The sequence below is a fragment of the Mastomys coucha genome, unplaced genomic scaffold, assembly GCF_008632895.1.
Source record: "Mastomys coucha isolate ucsf_1 unplaced genomic scaffold, UCSF_Mcou_1 pScaffold20, whole genome shotgun sequence".
NCBI lineage: Eukaryota > Metazoa > Chordata > Mammalia > Rodentia > Muridae > Mastomys > Mastomys coucha.
In genome coordinates, this window is record NW_022196903.1 from 121,466,747 (window position 1) to 121,488,895 (window position 22,149).

At 41.0% G+C, this 22,149-nt stretch overlaps 1 protein-coding gene across 4 annotated transcripts in view; it reads right to left on the bottom strand.

Annotated features, from left to right (window-relative positions):
• Nucleotides 1-22,149, bottom strand: part of LOC116099656 (pregnancy zone protein) — a 47,854-nt gene that overhangs the window by 11,942 nt on the left and 13,763 nt on the right. For 3 of the 4 annotated variants that reach the window (XM_031383572.1, XM_031383573.1, XM_031383574.1), the window contains 12 exons: nt 21,693-21,802; nt 18,930-19,091; nt 17,252-17,479; nt 15,095-15,158; nt 11,279-11,421; nt 8,317-8,466; nt 7,077-7,241; nt 4,216-4,309; nt 2,174-2,348; nt 1,548-1,776; nt 684-810; nt 194-315 (listed from right to left, as the gene is read on the bottom strand). In XM_031383572.1, coding sequence (XP_031239432.1) covers nt 194-315; nt 684-810; nt 1,548-1,776; nt 2,174-2,348; nt 4,216-4,309; nt 7,077-7,241; nt 8,317-8,466; nt 11,279-11,421; nt 15,095-15,158; nt 17,252-17,479; nt 18,930-19,091; nt 21,693-21,802 — 1,769 coding nt within the window. The remainder of the gene's footprint in view (nt 1-193; nt 316-683; nt 811-1,547; nt 1,777-2,173; nt 2,349-4,215; nt 4,310-7,076; nt 7,242-8,316; nt 8,467-11,278; nt 11,422-15,094; nt 15,159-17,251; nt 17,480-18,929; nt 19,092-21,692; nt 21,803-22,149) is intronic. The other variant, XM_031383575.1, reaches the window with a different exon arrangement.

The following is a 22,149-nucleotide window of genomic DNA, read 5'->3' on the forward strand; positions in this document are numbered from 1 at the left end:
AAAAAAAAAAAAAAAAAAAAAAAAAGACATCACATGCAATTAAAAAAACACATCACATACAAGTAAAAAAGGAGTCCAGACTCTTAAGTATTAAAAAGAGTTGATCTGTAGGCCCATACACAAACTTGGAAATGTGATCCAGTCCCCCAGCTTACAAACACGATGTCAGATGTCAGACGCAGTACTCACACACCTCGACTATCACTGCCTTCACGACTGTGTCCCTCTGTATAAGGGTTGGCACTTCTGTCAACTGATTGCCACACAGTTCTGGAGACTGCACGGCATCTGCAGCAGCTGTGAAGTTCACCTCCCCTGTGAGATAAAATTTTGATGGCTTTAAATGGTAATACCCTGGCCCGTGAGATAACTCAGATGCCAAGCCTGACACCTTGGGTTGGATCCCTGGGACCCACGTAGTAGAATTAGCTGACCACTCCCCACAAGTAGTCATCTGACCTCCACATGCACATCAGGGCACACATACATCAAATAAGCATATTTGAAAATTCAGAAAAGCACAGTTATTCTGTGTTAAATGTTATCCCCCTCCACAATGTACAGTTTTCTGTTCGGTTGATCAGTTTTAAATTCCAGAGGAGGAAACGCATGCACTGAGATCAGAGCCAAAGCAAACCATTACAACACAAAGCATGAAACCAGTCAACGGCTTTACCACTCACCCAGCGTCTTTGGGGTCACAGCCCAGGACACGGTTTTCCTTTCATTTCCACAGATGCAATAAGAGTTTTCATGGTTCCCCACTGGGACTGCCAGGAAATCAGGAGAAATCTCTAGGCCCACACTGATCTGTTCCCAAACCCAGAGAGGCAGAAAGAATCAGGGGAGGAGTAAGAAACTAAAAGGAGAGTGCATACAAGTCCAGGGACTGAGATTCGCCAGAGTGGGTAAACCACAGCATGTACTTTGAAGTTTAGATGTTTGCAACGTGGGACTTGAGAGGTATTAGGAATGGTGTAAATGCCTGGGAGTTCTGTGTGGATGGAGGAAGAGATGTTTCTTTAGACAGACTTTAAATATGAAGTAGTTTAGTTGGGCATGGCGACACACTGTATAATTCCAGCACACTGCTAGCTGAGGCAGGAAGATGGAGTTTTTAGGTTAGCCTGGGCTGTGTGCACAATGAGTCTCTCTCTCTCTCTCTCTCTCTCTCTCTCTCTCTCTCTCTCTCTCTCTCTCTCTCTCTCTCTCTCTCTCTCTCACACACACACACACACACACACACACACACACACACACACACACACAATATGTGTGTATATATATATACATATATATTTGTATATATATATATGTATATATATATATGTATATATATATGAGTAATCACCAGGAAACCATGTCTGAATTTAGCAACATTTACAGACTCCTGAATGAAAATAGTCTGTCGTCAGAAAACTTTTCTGTGAGTACTTGCTCCCTTCCAAAGTCAGAGCACATCTCATGTAGCACTAGGAGGGACCTGAGGACCCCTTGGTAATGAGAGGTGTTGGGGTTCCCATTCACTTGCAGAGAAGTGCCCTTACCCGAATGCAGTGAGACATGTAATTGAGCACGGTGGCTTTGAGGGTAAAGGCCTCTCCTCGCACCACAGAGTAGGGGAGTGTGACTTCCAGGAAGAAGGGCTGGAAGGCTTGAAGAGAGATGGTGGAGGAGAGACCAAGGCCAGTGGCTCCAGACAAGCAGAATGCACTGGCCTTCCACTCAGTGATGGTGTCGGGGACCTTTACCGCCAACTCACCGTCCCCGGATTCGCTGGTGTGGAGGAAGAAGAACAGGAAAAACAAACAAACAAACAAACAAACAAACAACAAACCAGAAAGTGATAGCTCAGAAACAAGCACAGAAAACAAGGGACTAAATCTAGGGGGCTGATGCTTCTGTTGGTCTCCGGAAGTTCTCCCCTCCCCTCTTCTTCCCTTCCTGCCCGTCCCTCCCGTTTTTATTTTGGTTTTCCTTCTCTTTCTTTTTCCCTGGGGGAGAGGACAGCTTGCTATTTTCTGTTACTTCTGTTGCCTGGGAACCACATAAGGGGAAGAAGGATCGTGTTTTTGCTCTGAGGTTGTAGAATGGAAAGGATCAGGACCCAAGGTCCCAGAGCAGGACTTTCACACCTTCACCTGTGCTAAATCCCAGGGGACACTCAACTCACTCCAGTGGCACTATGTCCCAGATCCAGGTCTCTGGGAAGTACTTCCGCACTGTCTCTCTTATTTCCACCATCTCAGCCTCTTGCGAGTTGCCCATCAACATCATCGAGGCGCCAGCCATAGGCGCTGATCTGAAGCCAGCTCCTGAGGGTGCAGCCAGAGGCATGGCTTGACCTACTATCATGAGAAGACAACAATTGATGAGCACCATTCTCCTAACTGATTTGGGATGGTTGTATGTTTCTTATGGAGAAGAGGGTCATCTATCTACCCAATAATTACATTTTTATATTTTTAATAGTTTATATAGTTTATACATTTGTTCTACCACATCATTGAATAGAGGTGGGTATATTGTTCTTTATAAGGCAAGTATAGTTTCCTTTAGGATGGCTCTTCCCCTGAAATGATTATGTCTCTCACAGGCACCAGCAGTGAACAGCAAAGAACAAGGAAATTAGCTGGAGCGAGAGTTCAGAAATACGACTTAAAACCGATCCACAGCCAAAGATGCAATGAATCTCAGGTGAGCTCTCAGTATGCATTGCTCATTGGTCTGTAACCTTGGGCCGAAGCATGCAACATGTATACTTTGCACTGCCCTTCACTGCTTGAAGCACCCTGACTGAGATTCCAGGCTGCTGTGTGCCATGGACCACAGCCGTTTTGTCCTCCATATAAAGGTTTCTGCTCTAATAGACGCATAACAGCTTAGTTACAACAGTAAGAAGTTTTAATATTTTCTTTCTATCACAAAGGTATCACACTAGTCTATCTTGAGGTTGTATCATTTAGAATGTCTTGAGTTTAAAAAGACTGCTATTGTTTGAGTTGTTGGCTTGAGTTTGGTAAAAACGTGGTTCAATGAGTTTTAGCACGGTGTTAGCATAGAATGTCAAGTAATTTCTGAAATGGCCATAAACATGCATCTACTGTATTTTACTGTGTGTTTATACGAAGTGTCACTCTCAGCACCGATGAGTATAAAGTCAATGTGTCAATCAAGGCTGAGAAACACCGAAGATGCTTCGGATCCTCAAGAAAACAATATGCATTTAAAATTTAGTTCTTTATGCAAGCATAGACAAGCACATTTATCCGATCAGTATGCAAATTTGCTTTTGTCTTTAGTAAATGGCAAATGCATAGGCACACCAAAGAATTGTTTTAAAGTAAATCTCTCTATGATTCACTCTCATTGAACATTTTTATATTTGTAACTATGTAATACAGATGTGTGCCAAGGTTACATTTGGAAAGAGGTTATGAGTGTGCCAAGTTTTGGAAGTCCATTATACACCGCTGGGATCAGCTGGGATTTGATCAGGAGATTTCGTCCTGTGGAACTTAAGGTAGTTGTTGGTTGATGGGAAGCCAGGGATGGGGAGGAAATTCCAGGGCAATGGCCGTGCAAACATATTCACCACGATGGGAAGGCACCTTCAGAAGTTATCGAAAAGCCCCTCTAGAGTAAAGTGTCTCTTTCAAGAGTGTAGTTACCATAGTCAAGCAAATTGAAGTGTAATTATAGAATAAAACACCATGGGATTAAGATAAAGAGGTCTTTTAAGGACAGACTCAGGGAGAGCAAAGAAATACACTCGCAAGTAGTTTCTGTGTGAGTGTAACATGGAAAAAGCCTAGGAAAGCAACATGAAGCTCAGCCACTGAAATGGGTGCTCGCTCTGACAAAAGCCTCAGATGCTGGCACGGCTGACCTAGATGTGGTGTCTACCGAGGACAGAGGAAGGATGAAGAGGTGGGTTGGTGTCTAGGATCAAAAGGCCAATTTTGACAAGGGATAGGGGAGAGGAGAGGGAAGCGAGGGAGAGAGAAGTATGGGAGAGGAGAGGACATGCAGAGAGAAACAGTAGTCATGCTCATATTTGGCAGAGTGACTTGTGAATACATTGTCAAAGGAGCTGTAAGGAGCCAAAGATTCAGTATGTATAAAAATGCTCTTTAAACACCCACCCTACCCAAGAGAAGCATCATGGTTGTTTTGCTCCTATTATTCTAAAAGACAAACAAATCACATCCTTACCTCCTACCATAGGCGAATAGTGATGGCGATAATACTCTTGACAGTAGCGTGGTTTGTGGATTTTGGAGTTGGTAAAAATATTTAATCCTACAGACTGGAAAAACATCACATGTTAAAGGTGTTAGAAAGCCCAGTCTTGCGACTGCGATTCTTTTCTTGGGTTCATGCTGTGATTTCATTACTGTTTGACATACGGTTCCTAGGATCAATGTAAAGATTTTGTATTGAATAGGAAAAAAGCTATAACACACAGTGTTGTCCCAGAAGGGCAAGCTCATGGGGCTAATGAGTGTGAAATGGGATTCAAGTCCATTTCTTCTCCCCCTGCTTTAAAAGATTTTCTCTGTGGTGGTTTGTATTTATGCTCGGTCCAGGGAGTGGCACTATTAGAAGGTGTGACCCTGTTAGAGTAGGTGTGCCACTTTGGGTGTGTGCTATAAGACTCTCATGCTAGCTGCCTGGAAGTCAGTATTCTGCTAGCAGCCTTCAGATGAAGGTATATCTGCACCATGCCAGCCTAGGTGCTGCCGTGTTCCACCTTGGTGATAATGGACTGAACCTCTGAACCTGTAAGCCAGCACCTAAATGTCGTCCTTATAGAGTTGCCTTGGTCATGGTGTCTGTTCACAGCCGTAAAACCCTAACTAAGATAGTCTCCTACGCCTAATGCCTCCGTAATGGTATTTCTTCCTTTTTTCCTTTCTTTCTTTCTTTCTTCCTTTCTTTCTTCCTTCCTTCCTTCCTTCCTTCCTTCCTTTCTTTCTTTCTTTCTTTCTTTCTCTCTCTCTCTCTCTCTCTCTCTCTCTCTCTCTCTTTCTTTCTTTCTTTCTTTCTTTCTTTCTTTCTTTCTTTCTTTCTTTCTTTCTGTCTTATGTTACCTTCCTTTTCCTGAATCTATGTGTTTAGCTCTTTCCCTGCCTTTTCTCTTGAAACCGTAGCTTGGGTTGGTTTCCCGTTTCCCAAGTGAGTATCTGTGCTCAGCTCAACCTGTGTGGATTTTCTCGCTCTCTTTTCTTTCTCAGTTTATTGTCACTGAGATCTGCTCCCAAGTGCCCACACTGTGATCACCTGAACCCTCAAGTCACCTGTTCTCAAAGTTTACTTTCAATGCTAGTCACAAATAAACACCCCTCAATGTCTTATCTCCCAGCCTGTGGGAAACAGCGTGACTCTGGGTGGGGCACAGCTCCAGTGGCAGTTGTTGTGTGAAAGAAAGGAAGAAAGAAATCATGAATAAAAGATTAAATGGCTATGATTTTGGAAAGTTGCAGAGAGGTGATTTAAGTTGTTCTCTGCTAAGCTGTGGACCTCTAGAGGAAGACTTTTATATATGTTTTTTAAGGTAAAACAAAGAGTTTTAGCCTATTTTGAGAGGATAAAATGTAATTCACCATCTGGATATACTTTAGAATTATAGCTCTGCTTACATATAGTTAATCTTAAAAATATACTTTGAAAACAGAATGATACTTTTTCCTAAGTGGACTTTATCTATAAGACCAAGCATTGAAAGATAGGACCTTGTGAAGTTAAAAAACTTTGCAAAACAAAGAAACCAGTGAACTGATTTTTGGAGGAACTGGCTACTGAAGGGGAGAAAATCTTGGCCAACTGTACATCTGACATAGGATTACTATCTATAATATACAAAAACCTCAGAAAACCCTAAACAGCAAGAAATCAACCCGTAAGAAAGCTGGTTCATAAAATGAACAGATAGATCGTTCTCAGAAGGTGAAATACAGGTGGTCAATAAACATACGAGACATGATAGCTCCCTTAGCTATTAGAAAAATATAAACCAAAGCCATGTTGAGAGTCTGTATTTGTCCAGTCAGTCATTAAGTCATTGAGGAAAACATCGTAACAGCAAATACTGACAAAGAAACAAGCCAAAGAAATCTCTTAAATCCTGCTGGCAGCAGTGTGGACTAGTTCAGCCACCATGGAAACGTGGAGGTTCTCAAAAACCTAAAAGGAGGTAGATATTCCATATGACTATATTACCCCTTTTCCCAACGTACTGCAAGTCAGACCATCAGAAGTCACTTGCATTTTGGTTTTTATGAAATCACTGTTTGCAATAGCTAACTGATAGAACCAACTTAGCTGTCTAAAAATAGAGGCATGGATAGGGAAAGTGACACACACACACACATAACATGTATCATATATACAAGTATATATACATATGTATGTATGTATGTATGTATGTGAGTTTTTTCAGTCATAAAGAAAAATGAAGTCATGTCATTTGCAGGAAGATATATGCAACTGGAGATAATCATATGAAGTAAGCTAAACCAGTCTCAGAAACAAAATTTACCACATTTTCAATGATTCTATGTTTTCTCTCATTTGTGGTTCCTAGACTTTATATAGATATATAAAGTCTTGCCTTCGTATGTTAATGAAAGTAGAAGTGAAGCAGTCTAGGGGACAAAATGACTCATGAAAATTGGGAGGGTGAGGAGAGGGAATGTGGGACATTACCAGAAGGATATGATCAACCAACAATGTGTACACAGATGCTTTAAAACATTTAAAGAATTTATTGTGCAAAGGGCTTATATTATGGCTGCCAGGAATGACTTATATTATCTTATATATTGACTTATATATTAATGACATATATTAATCTCTAACACATGCACACATATCCAGTTGCTATTTAAGGTGCCCAGGAAATAATCCCTATAGATATGTTTTTATACAAATTAACCCATGCCTCTGAGACTCTTTTCTCTTATCTACCATTTTGTTAGAGAAAGGGAAGGGTTAGGTTGTGGTGCTCAGAAGCACTGGACTTTAGCATCTTAATGACTTAGAACTCAGCTCTGCTGTGTCTCAGGAGGGATTACCTGAAAGATGCTGTGTGCGTCATCGTCGCTCAGAGAGTGCTTTGGTGTGTACACGATCCCGTTGTGAGTGATGTCCTCTGCGCTGATGCAGTTCTCACTGTTTTCGTACACTGGGGCACCAAAGTGAGTGGCCTGGACAGTCTTTCCTGGCAGCAATTTATAGATCTGTACATTGGAGGAGAACAAAGGGAAACTGTTTCTTGTTGTACTGCTTAAAGAATTTTAATGTGGCAGCGTTCAATATGGAATTTAAATCACCATGGTTTTAGTTACCTTTGCCATGTGTATTATACCAGGGACAAGGAAGAATCATAGAAAGAGAGTGCCATAGTTTCTAACCCTCATGCAAAAATATAGTACTTGAAGAGATAGGAGGTTGGAGATGTAGCTCAGTCGGTAGAATGCTTATCTAACTAACACGAATGAAGCCTTGGACCTCATCTCCACCACTACAAAAGCTAGGCATGCCCGTGCAGGTGTGTTATCCGAGCACACAGGAGGTAGAGGCATGAGATCGAAAACTCAAGGTCATCCTTAGCCTATGAGTTCAATGACAGCCTGGACCGTTGTATGATTCTTTCTGAAAAACTGAGGTGAATTTATCGAAATTGATCTGAACGTAGAAGAATATGAAGACCAGAGCTAGATGCTGGCAGTGTTCAGGTTAATGGTGCAGAGAGAGAGAATGGATAATGGGTACTGAGAGACAATGGGCTCACTTCTGAACCATTGGTGTCTACAGTGCTGGACCTGGAAGTAAGATGCAGAGGATAACTATAAAACCGGTGAAGAATCTGTGAAGCCTGTAAATGAGGATGCTTCTCTGAAAACACAAAGGCATTTTAAAGGCATGTTTGAGAAGAAACTGTTCTTGTCCACTCTTGAGACCAGTAAGTGTTTGGTTTCAGAGAAAGCACAAAAACCTGGCATCTTACACAATCATCAAATGGGCCGGACGAAATTTAATTTCTCTAAAACATATTGTAGCGTAATTAAGACATCCTATTTGTGCTTTATCATTCTAAAAGTGAAGTGATAGGACAGACCACAAATTATTATTCACTTGTTAAGAGACACCAGGGTAAAATGAGACGAGTATGTAAAGCACTCTGTTCAGTGACTGTTGGGGGTGACATCACGCTCATCACCGTGCGGATCTCGTCCCTTGTGGTTATGGTTTACAAAATCGGTCTGGCCATTGTCAGCATCTTTTGATACTCAAGACTGCAGTGGGACTTACTGATTCAGGTGAGAGCTTGGCTTCCGGCTTCAGTAGCAGAACACTCTGGTCTACCGAAGTGAGGGCGCAGAGGGACAGAGGCGTGGCTTTGACCTTCAGGTGGGTGTCAGAGGCTGGCAGGCTCTGTGCTGATGGGAAACTCAAATTTACCTGCAAAGTACACATGATTATAGCAGTATCTTAAAACAAAAAGAGTATTAAGTACAGTCTTGACACTCTCCTCCAGCCAATGCTGAGGTTTTTTGTTTTTTGTTTTTTTGTTTTTGTTTTTTAAATGTTCTTTCTCTTTTGCCATTTTAGAGCAGGGTTATTTTCCTAGTAACTTCCCACTCAACATCCTCAGAATGACCTGGAAATGTGGCACCGATTTACTTAACTTTCTTCTCTCTTTCTGTAGCTGGGAGAAAGCAAGTTGATTTTGATCCCATTGAAATAGAATCTGGTATGATATTGGAAGCACTCTAAGGAGGGAGAAACTGAACTTCATATGCCACTTTTATTCCACCTCAGCCACATGGAAAATCAATTCACGTGGGGTATGTGACTCCAGAGTAGTGGAAGACAAAAGCTATAATTTGGTAGCTCTTCATCTCAGGGACAGAGCAACTTTCAGCTCTGTACTCAAAACCAGTTTTCTTTTTTATCATTTGGCTTATTTTTAAATTAATTGGAGACAGGATTTTGCACATATCCCAGCTTGGCTTTGAACTCACGATGTAACCCAGGTTCCTTCTGATGCCTCCTGAGGGCTGATGTCAGAGTATGCATCCACCATGCCTGACCTACACTCTTTTCTCTCCTTTGCCTTTCAGCTATATGCAAACAGGCAGTCTCGGGGCTAGCTTCCAGAAAAACCATTTAAACTAATACATATTTAATGTGTACACACTGTCTTAAAGGAAAGACATTTTAAAATAGAAAACAGTTTTTCTCTGTCCAATAAAAGACTGAAAACAAAACTCTGGGTTGAAGAGACATGTCCCTGTCTGACCCCAGTTCTTCTTCACTCTCTCGGGCTCCTCTTTGGGATCTGTTCTGCTGGCATTTGCATGGCCATCAGCCTTCTTGTGAGTGGCACACCAATCCTCATTTGAGCTACTGTTAGTGCTTTCTTCTACCTTGGGTCAACGGTTAGGTGAAAAGGTGATCAGACGCGAACATAGCTTTGAATGAAGTTTGCCTTCTATCAAGAATTTTTGTGCCGTTACACAGAGATTTCCAGAATCAGAGAGATTCTTTTCAGTCAGGCATTGATTCTGAGTAGAAAGTAATTTTTTTTCTGTCAATTATATGCTGTCAGATACCTTCACGTCTGGAGTGTGAAGAAATGAACTCACCAGGCTAAGGACTGCTGCCCATTGCTAGAGTGAAGTGGCCCTCCCAAGATTCCCCCCCGGAAGCTGGTGCAGGAGACTCACTAAACAGGAAGTTCATAAAGGAACCAGCATGATGCTTCTGAACGCAACAGCCAACTTTAACAGTGCTCCTTAGATGGAAGTGAAGATTTATGCAGGAATCCATGCCTTCTTTTGCTTAGATCACTGCACAATTACTATATGTGACTATGTAATGTGAATATAAAAATGCTCACTTGCTGTAAATAGACATTATCCTCATAGTTATAGTTTTGAAGGAAAAAAAAAGTGGCTGAAGTTGACAGAGCCCATCTACTAGAATAGTAAAAAAAAAAAAATTCAGATAAGGGCCAATTCTGCTTGGGAAAAACTTATTTACAGCTTAGTGGAGCTCACATGACAGCTTTGGAGTCTTTAAAAATGACAGAAGATCTCACTGATGAATTAATTTTTTTATATTTTAATCCTTATTGGCTTGCCAAAGGCCTGTACACTTTTTTGTCTATATTGAGGAGCTAACTTTAAATTCACAGTAGTGCACTCTCCTGCAGTGTATGGAATGTAGGTTTGCTAAGGAACTGGTGGCATGAGACTGACACATCTTGGTGAAAAAGCATTTTCTTTCTTTTTTTTCTTTTTCTTTTTTTCTTTCTTTTTCAAGACAGTGTTTCTCTGTGTAGCCCTGGCTGTCCTGGAACTCACTCTGTAGACCAAGCTGGCCTCAAACTCAGAAATCTGCCTGCCTCTGCCTCCCAAGTGCTGGGATTAAAGGCGTGCGCCACCACTGCCCAGCAACGAGAAGCATTTTCAATAGAAAGTTTGGTATCAAAATATTTCAAAATAATTTAAAAGTTTGATATGGGGCCTGGAGAGATGGTTAAGCATTAAGAGCACTGGGTGCTTTTCCACAGGACTTGGTTCATTTCCCAGCACCCACATGGCTGTTTACACCGTCTGACTTCAGTTCCTGGAGATCCTGTATCCTCTTCTGGCCTTTAGAGGCATACACAAGGTGCACAGGCATATATCCAGGCAAAAACAAAAGACAATAGTATATATATTTTAAAGTTTGTTGTAGATTAGATTTTGAAATCCACATGAATCTTTTAAATGAAAAAGAATTCTGCCTGTGGCCACCTCCTTTGGGCACTGCCATTGGACTGCCCTTTGGGCACTGCCATTGGACTGCCCTTTGGGCACTGCCATTGGACTGCCCTTTGGGCACTGCCATTGAACTGCCCTTTGGGCACTGCCATTGGACTGCCCTTTGGGCACTGCCATTGGACTGCTGAGGTGCTATGGCTCTTCTCACTAACTTGAGAGATACTTAGGGGGTGTTTAAGAATCCTGTGCTGTGGTTTTAAAGTAAATATTAAGCCAGGTATGTGAATTTAGTTCTAACATTTGAGGCAGAGGCAGGAGGATCTCTGTGAATTCTAGGCCAACCTTGTCAATATTAAGTTCCTGGACAGCCAGTGCTACATAGAGAGACAAAAAAAAAAAAAAAAAAAAAAAAAAAAAAAAAAAAAAAAAAAAAAAAGTACTTTTTTATTGCCCTCACTTATAAAGGAGAGAATAAAAGGATCGGCTTACACACAAACACCCACCTTATTGGCAAAACACTTCTCAATTTCGAATTTCTGAGCATCAGTGACAAGTTCTTCATTAGGTAAAATAGTGTAAACCAGCAGCTGGGCCTCAGGAGCCATGCCTGGCTCCACTTGGACTGGGAAGGAAAATACCCCTTTCACTGGAAAATAGAAAAGATTCAGGGTTATGGGTTTGGAGTGGATTCTTAATTTTATAGCATAACAGTTTTTAGAATACTTTAAGAATTCATATTTGTATCCTGTAAAAGAGACTTGCACTTTGCAGTGGTGTTTCATAAATGCACGCTGAACAAACGTGCATGCAGGGGTGCTTCCTAAAGGCATGCTGAATGAATGATGTTTTAAAATTTTTTTAATATTTATTTATTTTACTTATGAGTGTTCTATCTGCATGTATACTTGCATACCAGAAGAAGGCAGCACATCCCAGTGTAGATGGTTGTGAGCCACCATGTGGGTGCTGGGATTTGAACTCAGGACTTCTGGAAGAGCAGACAGTGCTCTTACCACTGAGCCACCTCTCTAGCCCCATGAAGGATGTTTTTATAGGTAAAACTTTAATTTTGTTCCCCTGCTAAGTAGGAAAAAGCACTTAGTATATGTTTCTATTTCAAAATTTATTTTATTTTATTTCATGTTATTTTCTGTATGTGAGACACTCCTTCACGGGTGTCTGTGCAGCATATATGTTTAGTACCCACAAAGGCCAGAAGACAGCATCAGATCCCCTGGAACTGGAGTTACAGACGGTTGTGAGTCACCACGTGGGTGCTGAGATTTGAACCCAGGTCCTCTGAAAGAGCAGCCAGTGCTCTTAGCTACTGAGCCATCTCTCCAGCCCCAGCCCCCTTTTAAATTTCAAACACACTGATAACACAACTATAGTGAGAATGCAGAAACTGAAGAGATGCTATAGACCTAAAGACCCCATGGTGATCCTGCCTTTAGAGAAGGGGATACTGCATCTTTATTAGACTGGTAGAATCTAAATGTTGCTAAAAGTCCTCTAGGAAATATGAGTGAGTCCTGGTGTAGTAGATATCTTAGAGAAGACTTAACATAGTATAAACAGACAGGAAAAACACAGAGATGAGAAGTAATGCCAGGTGTTTGGCAATTCAAGCTGGTGGGTTAGAGGCAGCCTACAGCCACTACTCTTCATGGGAAAGTCAAATCAACTAGGGAGCAGTTGCTTTCAGAGGTGGGTGACTGTGGAAACATGCTAAGCTCAGAGAGGAAAACACAACCTACTCAGTGGGGGTTATCTTCTGCAGCTCTTCACCAAACAAAGTATTGAGACACAGAATATATATAGTGAGAAAAAGAAAAAAGAAGAACAAACAACTTAGTCATAAAATGGGTGAGTGATGTGTGTAAGACTCGGAGATGCTCACAGTCAATGAACATGAACAGCATTCAGTGTCTATAGCCACCAGGGAAATACAAATCATATTTACACTGAGGTTCCACTTCGTTCCAGTCAGAACGGCAAAAAAGAGAACACAAACAACCCAAGAAGAAGAAGTGGAGAAGCTGTGGAGAAGGACCCTTAAAATGCAGATGCTAAGAATGTAAATTAGAGTAGTCACTAAAGTAAACAACATGAAGGATTCGAAACAAGCTAGAAATAGTATTAACATACGCACCAGCTACGGCACTCTGGCGTGTTTATCAGAAGACCATGAAATAAGACACATAAATATCCACACTTACTGTAGCTCTGCTTACTACCACCAATATAAGGAGTCAACTTAAGCATCCATCCCCTCATAAATGGGCAAGAAAATGTGTTACATATGGACAATGGAATATTATTCAGCCATAAAGAAGAATGAAATTAGGTCATCTTCAGGAAAATGGGTGGAAGTAGAGGACATTATGTTAAACAAAACAAGCCAGAAAAAGAGATTAGTATTGTATGATTTCTCTTATAGGAGGAAAAATAATGACCCGAAACTCCTAAAAGAGCCCAGGAAAGGGAAGGGAAGGGGAAGAGGATGAGCAAGATAATGGAGGCCAAAATATGATCCATACATGCATGGAGACGTCACTGGGAAACCCATTAGCTTGCATGACTGATAAGTATTGATGAGTATAATAATTAAAAAAAAAACAAAAAACAAAAAACAAAAAACCCTACAGCCAGTGAGGGCCATGGAGGAGGGGGATTCTCATCTATCGCACAATGGCAGAAGCCCTGGCTGAACTGCATCCTGAAGCTACGTGGGGAAGCAAAAGTAAAGGAGGGATTGAGAAGATTAAAGAGAAGCATTGGTGTCCAGCCTGGCTTCTTCCTGCTATGGGCAGTGAGATTTGGTAGGAGTGAAAACCGAGGCTCACTCATCACGAAGCAAGAAGGATTTGTTGAGAAAAAATCATTTCGGAAAAACTCCCATTATGCAGCTTCTAAGGGACACAGAGCACTTTCTGGGTTGGAGAGAGAAACTCCTCCAGCTAAGGACTTCAAAATGCTCAGTCACAAAACTTTCTCTTCAAAGTCTGTTTGAAGAGGCTCTGTGTGTGACTCACAGATCTCCCCTTCACCTTAGCAAAAGCCAAAACGGGAGGTGAAATCACCCAGGAAGCATCTACGGAGAAACTTTTGCCTAGGATATATAAAATCTTCGTGGCATGCAGGCAGATGACAATGATTCCTGAGGGATTTATCCTACAAGAGACACTGTCTCTTTAAATGGACAGAGATGGTAGATAAAGGGGGAGTGTTTGATCCCTCTGAGTCCAGGACACTAAACCAGCTACTTGCAGATGCTCTGTGGGAAGGGAAGGGGGCTTGCAAGTGATGTTGAGTTAGGAGGACAGAGACACCAACCAGAGAGGATGGTCAGTCTGTGTTGGAATCTGGGGCTGTTTGTCTGCATGGACCTCATATCTCTCCAGACAGATGATTTTCACTGTGGCATTGATCGTATCCAAGGCCTTAATGCCTAATCTTTATGATTTTAAATGATTTGATTTGGGACTGTTTTTCTGAATATGGTATATGAGATTTGAGGACTTGAGGAAAGGCTGTAATGGACTGAGGTGCTTGTCGATGAGAGACTGAATTTGACTTGTTGGATGGGCACATGGATTTTGAAATGCTTGTGGTAAGCAGAATTCTAAGCCTAGATATCTAGACCTGGAAATCTTTGAGTATGTTATTTTATATGGCGATAAGACCTTCACAGATGTTAAACCAGGACCACGAGATGTGAAAAAATTTTTGAGTTATCCAGGTGGAGTCAGTGCCCTTATAAGGATGGTTATAAAAGGGAGGCAGGCAGGTGAGGTTTGAAGATGGAGAGCTGCATGCTACCTTTGAAGGTAAAGAAAGGGATTGGCGGAGGCCTTTAGGAAAAGCAAGAATGTTGGGTCTTCTCCGGAGCTCAAGGTCTAAGGCAGTCTAAGGCACTCCTGCCAAGAACTTGACTTGGGCCCAGTGAGACTTCTGGACAGAAATATAAGAAAAGAAATCTGTGTTGTTATGTGCCAGGAAATGTGTGCTAACCCATCATGGCAGTAATGGGGATCCAACATATAAATTCATGAAAGAAAAATTTTCTTCCATCATTTTTTTTACATTTTTGATTTTTTTTGCTTTTTGAAAATAATTATGAAATGAGTATATTTAACTTCAGAAATAAAACCCCCCCAATCCAGAAATGTTCTGAGCAGCTTTCTCACTGAACAACAGAGGGCTGCCATGCACTTCCTGCAATGTGAGAGAAGCTTCGGTTTGCTCAGTTGTTGAAGTTTGGCAAGATGAGTGAACATTAAAAAAAAAAAAAAAAAAGGAAAGCAAAAGATTCTTACTGTTTCCTCGTTCAAGTGACAGCACGTGGCTTCCTGAGTTGAAAATGCTTCCCCTTGCTTTGATCTGAAGACAGAAGGAAATACACCCATTACCATTGTGAGGTCTGTCTGCCCAGACAGGTTAAGGCATGTCTGTTAGCATACTCATGATATATAAATAACTAGCATGCTGCTGCAACTCAGGAGTAATTTTTATTACTTTATTTCCTTTCCAATTTTTATTACTTTATTTCCTTTCCATCACTTTCATATGTGTGTGTTTTAAATAATAAGTACATAAAGAACACATATGGTATGCACTTACTGATAAGTGGATATTAGCCCAAAAGCTCGGAATACCAAGATACAATTCACAGTCCACGTGAAGCTCAAGAAGGAAGACCAAAGTGTGGATGCTTCAGTACTTCTTAGAAAGGGGAGCAAAATACTCACAGGAGGAGATACAGAGACAAAGTGTGGAGCAGAGACTGAAGGAAAGGCCATCCAGAGACTGCCACACCTGGGGATCCATCCCACATACAGACACCAAACCCAGACACTATTGTGGATGCCAAGAAGTGCTTGCTGACAGGAGCTTGATATGTCTCCTGAGATGCTCTGCCAGAGCCTGACAAATACAGAGGTGGATGCTCACAGCCAACCATTGGACTGAGCACAGGGTCTCCAGTGGAGGAGTTGGAGAAAGGACTGAAGGAGCTGAATGGGATTGTAACCCATAGGAAGAGCAACAATATCAACCAACCAGAGCTCCCAGAGCTTCCAGGGACTAAACCACCAACCAAAGAGTACACATGGAGGGACCCATGGCTCCAGCTGCATATATAACAGATGATGGTCTTGTTGGCCATCAATGGGAGGAGAAGCCTGTGGTCCTGTGAAGGCTCGATGTCCCAGTGTAGGGGAATGCCAGGGTGGGGAGGCGGGAGTGGCTGGGTGGGGGAGCACCCTCATAGAAGCAGGGAGAGGGAGGATGGGATAGGGTGTTTCTGGGGGGGGAAATAGGGAAATGGGATAATATTTGAAATATAAATAAATAAAATACTCAATAAAAATAAAAGTATATAATTTTATGTTTTATTTTCTTTAGTTTTGTTGTTGTTGTTGTTTTGTTTTGTTTTTTCAAGACATGGTTTCTCTGTGTAGCCCTGGCTGTCCTGGAACTCACTCTGTAGACCAGGCTGGCCTCGAACTCAGAAATCCACCTGCTTCTGCCTCCCAAGTACTAGGATTAAAGGCATGTGCCACCACCACCTGACTTTAGTATTTATTATTCCCAGTAGTGTATAAAAAGTATGTATGTATGTATTTTTAGTACCTACTGTATGTGAAATATATGGTGGAGACAAATGTATAATACAAGTATCTTCTATTGTTACTTTAATTTTTTTTTACATTTTTATTTATTTATGTATGAGAGCACACCAGAAGAGGGCATCAGATCTCATTACAGATGGTTGTGAGCCACCATGTAGTTGCAGGGAATTGAGCTCAGGACCTTTGGAAGAACATCCAGTGCTCTTAACCAGGGAACCATATCTCCAGCTCCTAGTTACTTTTATTTTAAAATAAACAAAATATATTGCTCATTCTCTGTGTGGCCAACTCTGACATAAGGTAATGTGAACAATTCAATTTGTTTAATAATTATGTGGATTGTTGTCTCAAATATTCAGGTAAGATAACTGATACCTGTTTCTGAGGAAGAAGCCCCATAAATCATCCAAGGTCTTAAGACTACGAAGAGATAAAGTGGAAATTATAACTATTGTAAATGTGGTACTTTTTTTTAAAATATAGAAATAAAGAAGTGTTATTTAGAGTCAATATTTATTTTGTTCCCTGGTTCCCTGGTTAAGAGCACTGGATGTTCTTCCAGAGGTCCTGATTCAATTTCCTGGAACTACATGGTGGCTCACAACCATCTGTAATGGAATCTGATGCCCTCTTCTGGTGTGCATTCAGACATAAATAAATTGAACAAGACACATGGTGAATTAAAGCATGAATAATTTCATAGGAAGCAGTTTATCTTCCAATATAAAAGATGGAAACCTAAATATTAACACTGATGTTCTATAAAACTCATTATTTTAAGAGGAACCTAAGAAATTTGGAGTCTATACAATTAGAAAGAGATGCAGTGACTTTCACTCTTACCAGATAGTAAAAGGTTAAGTCTTTTTCATTCTTCATGATATCTTCATTCAAGAGGTAGTGTATCCGAATCTCCTGAGTTTGCCCACAGGCCAAAGTACCAAGAACAAGTTCAAGCTGAATATAACTGTGGCTTGGGGAAAAGATTCGAGTTGCAGAATGATCTGCCTGTGTGTGAAATTCATCAAGCCACCAATTATCGTAGCAGATATGGTTCTCCTTGTAGATGACCTAATAGGAAAATGAACAAGACATTTGTTTTTTGTTTGTTTGTTTGTTTTTGAGACAGGGTTTCTCTGTATAGCCCTGGATGTCCTAGAACTCACTCTGTAGACCAGGTTGGCCTTGAACTCAGAAATCCACCTGCCTCTGCCTCCCAAGTGCTGGGATTAAAGGCATGTGCCACCACTGCCCGACGAATAAGACATTTATATTTAGTGTTTGTTTATCATCTATCCATCCATACATCCATCCACCACCTACCCACCCACCCACCCTACCATCTATCTATCTATCTATCTATCTATCTATCTATCTATCTATCTATCTATCTATCCATCGATCACTTACTTATGTATCTTTTTGTAAAAAGGTTGTTTTCTTAAATCTATACCCACTTTCCCACCTTCCTATTAAGAGTATTTAAACTTTTGTATCTCAGGGTGACTTTAAAACTCACAGTCTTCTTGCTTCTGCCTCCTGAGTGCTGGGATTAAAAAATGCTCCCTATGCTTGCAAAGCCCATGTATACTTTTTCTGTTTAGACTTATTTCATTAGTTGCACATGTGAGCAATTATTTTACTTACAATATTTCACACACATATTTTTTGACCGAGTTCCCCATGAATCTTTTTTATCCTATTGCCGATCCCAGAACCTCTGTTCTTCCAGAGTCTCTCTCCTATTGTGCCTTTTTTGGTGTGTGACCCGCGGCATTTAATTAGGGTTGTCTCATGAGTATGTGTTGTGTGTCATTTGATTGAGTGGGGGCAAGGTACCCATGGCTACATCACCGAGGAACATGACTTTCCTCTCCCCTGCCGGCCCAGTGTTTCATAACCTGTGGGTTACAACCTCTTTGGGGGGTGTCAAACAACTCTTCCACAGGGGTCCCACATCAGATATCCTGCATATCAGATATTTACATTATGGTTCGTAACAGTAGCAAAATTAGTTAAGAAATAGCAACAAAAATAATTTATTAGTAGTTGTATTAAAGGTTGAGGACTACTGATCTAGCTCCTCTGCCGGAGCTGGGGCCTTTCTCTCTTATGCTAGCTCCAGCCTTGTATATAGGTCTTGTGAAGGTAGCTACTGCCATATCCTTTTACAGCTTTATTGCATAAGTTATTTGACTGTTGAAGCACAAACAACAATGATATTATGCTAAAGGAATCAGGTGTAAGCTAACTGATAATAGAATTATGAAAATAGCAAACCCTTCCAGGTGTTCCCAGGAGAATCCTCCCAGTGTCACAGAAAGCAGAGCGTTCTGTAAGTGTTCCCGACACAGAACTTTCTGCCTCCCCTTCCCTGTTCCTACGCTGCTCAGTTTGACTTATTTCCTATCACATTTCCTTCTGTCCCTGGAGTTCATGTGCCTCCCTATCACACATCCTCAAGTTGCGCGTAGTCCTGTGGCCTAAGCCTTTTCAACCTCACCTGCCCATTTCTACTTACCGTGGCTCTCATGAACGGAAATGTGAAGTTGGAAGTGTCAATGAGAATGTTGGCCAAGCCATGCTCATCTGTGGTAAGAGTGGTCCGGTACCCAGTTGGATTCACATGCACAGTTACATTTTTGTTGGGCATTGGTCTATCCTTCTCATCAACAAGAAGAGTCTAGAAACAGGAAAGTGATAGCCGGTTACAAATGGCCACTCCATTTTTCCAGTCTTCTCAGTTTACACCTTTGTCTCTTGCTCAGTCCCTGTCCTTCCCTGAAGACCTTCACATCTGCAAATGAGACTTATTTTGTGAGCTTTAAATTGTGATATTTCTTAAATATTTCTTCAGGCTTTGAAAACTGATGGTTTATTTTTATTTTATTTCTTTTAAATGGTTTTATTTACATTTTATTTTACGTGTATGAGCGTTTGATCTACATGCATGTCTGTGTACCATGTGTGTTCCCAGTGTCCTTGGATTCAGAAGAGGGCATCAGATGCCCTGGAATTGGAATTTCACGTGGTTGTGAGCTGCCTTGTAGGTACTGGGAACTGAATGTGGGTCCTCTGAAAGTGCAGTACTTAGCCACTAGGACATCTCTCCAGCTCCTTATTTTATTTACTTTTTTAAAAAAAGATTTATTTATTATTATTATAAATGAGTACACTGTAGCTGTCTACAGATACACCAGAAGAGGGCATCAGATTTCATTATGGGTGGTTGTGAGCCACCATGTGGTTGCTGGGATTTGAACTCATGGACCTTTGGAAGAGCAGTCGGTGCTCTTACCCGCTGAGCCATCTCACCAGCCCAAACAAATTTTGTTTTGTTTTGTTTTGGTTTGGTTTTTTTGAGACAGGATTTCTCTGTGTAGCCCTGGCTGTCCTGGAACTCACTCTGTAGACCAGGCTGGCCTCGAACTCAGAAATCTGCCTGCCTCTGCCTCCCAAGTGCTGGGATTAAAGGCGTGTGCCACCACCGCCCGGCATTTTATTACTTTTGATTAAAAAACATTAACACTGTACAATTTTAGAATATAGTGTCACATGTTGATAGCTGCATCTCATGTGGAATGAATACATCCAGCTGCTGAACCTCTCCATTACAGCTTGTGCCTTTTTAAAAAGAAATATTTTTAATGAGATAGGGCCTCAGCTGGTTAGTTTTATGTCAGTGTGACACAAGCTGGAGTCCTTTTAGAAGAGGAGAACATGAACTGAGAAAAATTTCCCCACCTGATTGGCATGTGGGCAAGCCTGTGGTGCATTTTCTTGATTGATGACATGGGATGGCCTGGCCCATTGTGGGTGGCCCTACTCCCTGGGTAGGTGGTGCTGGGTTGCATAAAAGAGTATTCTGAGCAAACCATGAGGAGCAAGCATGTTAGAAGCATGCACCCCCTGGCCTTTGCCTCAGTCCCTGCCTCCAGGTTCCTGCCTTGGGTTCCTGCTCTGACTTTCCCAGCTGGTGTGCTACCATCTCTCTTTCTAGTTCAACTTCTCAGGAACTCACATGTCACAGTTTTCTTGTGATCTTCTCTCTACCTGTGGTGACCTTGTCAAACCACAACATACTTATCAGTGTCTTTCCAACTTGATATGAAATACTAAAGCGAATGAAAAAAGTATGAAAGTCAAATTCAGATATAAAATTCAAAATATAAATGAGGAAATTGCCCATACATTTACCCCAAAGATTATTTACTTTAAAAGCAAACTTGAAAAAAAATGCCTAAACCCTTAACTATGCTATGTAAATATAAAAGAGCATTTACTTAATTGCATCATCTGTCCTACATTTACCAACTTTACATTGTTTTAGTACTGAAAAAGAAGTCTAAAATTTTTTCAGTAATTAAAATTTTTATCATCTAGATGACATATTATTGATACCACTTGGATGTTAACTATCTTGCAAAGTCCCCAAAGTCTATGCCTCCTAAGTGGTGTCACCGCACACACAACTCATAATACATAGGGACTTCCAAGACTCCAGGCTAAAATAAACCTTTATAGGTTAATGGTCTCAAGTATCTTGTTATAGTAATGGAAAGCTGACTAACACAATTACTTTTAAAAAATTATTTCTAATTGCATCAGAAAGGCTTTGTTTATAAAGAGGGAATCAAAGAGAATATAGCCAAACACCACCAATCTGTCTGTCTGTCTATCTATCTATCTATCTATCTATCTATATCTCCATATCTATACATATTACAGAGGCATGGAAGGAAATTGATTAAAAATGTTTTTTTTTCAACATTTCACTATACTTGATAAATGCAAAATTTGTTATAGTTTCTTTTTCTAAATAATTGTTGTAAAATATTTTGACTTTGCAATTAAAATTTTTTTCTCAAAAGATCTTATGCCTGGGGTTGGGAAAATGGGTCAGTGGGTCAAGTGCTTCTTGTGCTTCATGAGGGTTCGATTCCCAGCACTACATAAATGCTGGTGAGTATGGCAGCTTGCCTGTGATTCCATAGCTTGGAAGGTAAAGACAGGAATAATTGGAGCAAGCTGGCTAGCTAGACTAGCCAGAATTGTCAAGCTCCAAGTTCAAGTGAGAGATCCTCCCTCAATGAATAAGGTAGAAAATGCCCGAGGAGGACCCCTGACGTCATCCTTGAGCCTCTCTCCATTCATGCACATGACATTCACACATGTACATGTGTGCCTATACTTGTGTAAAGATGTATACATGTATATATGTACACTCTGCACACACAAGAATATTTCATGTCCCTAAGTATGATTACAGGGGAGAATATTTTACCTGTCCAAAGAAAGGTAGCCCAGGCCTGTAATGTGTATTCGCTTTAGTAAATTTCAGTTTGCTTAAGGTATTTGTGATTTCACATGACCCAGTACCAGTGAGTTCTATTCCTGCAAAAAACAGAACAAAACCAAAAACCGTGAAGTCAGTGTTGTGGATTCAAAGCTTACCTTCTACTTCCACCTCAGCTCTCCTCCATTATTACAGGATGCTACAATAATCTGTGAATACTTTATGAGGTATCATATCCAACACATTTTTAATTTATCCTGTACATATTTTGTTAACATTATTTTAAAGTATCTGTTCATTTAGGTCATTATCCAATACATCTGGAGCTAGCCGTGCTTTTCAGAACCATGTCTAAGCTCCTCACTGTTTGACTCGAAATTCTCCATCCTGAGAATGAGTGTGCTCGCACGCTTTCTTCTACCCATCTTTCCCATGTCACTCTCCC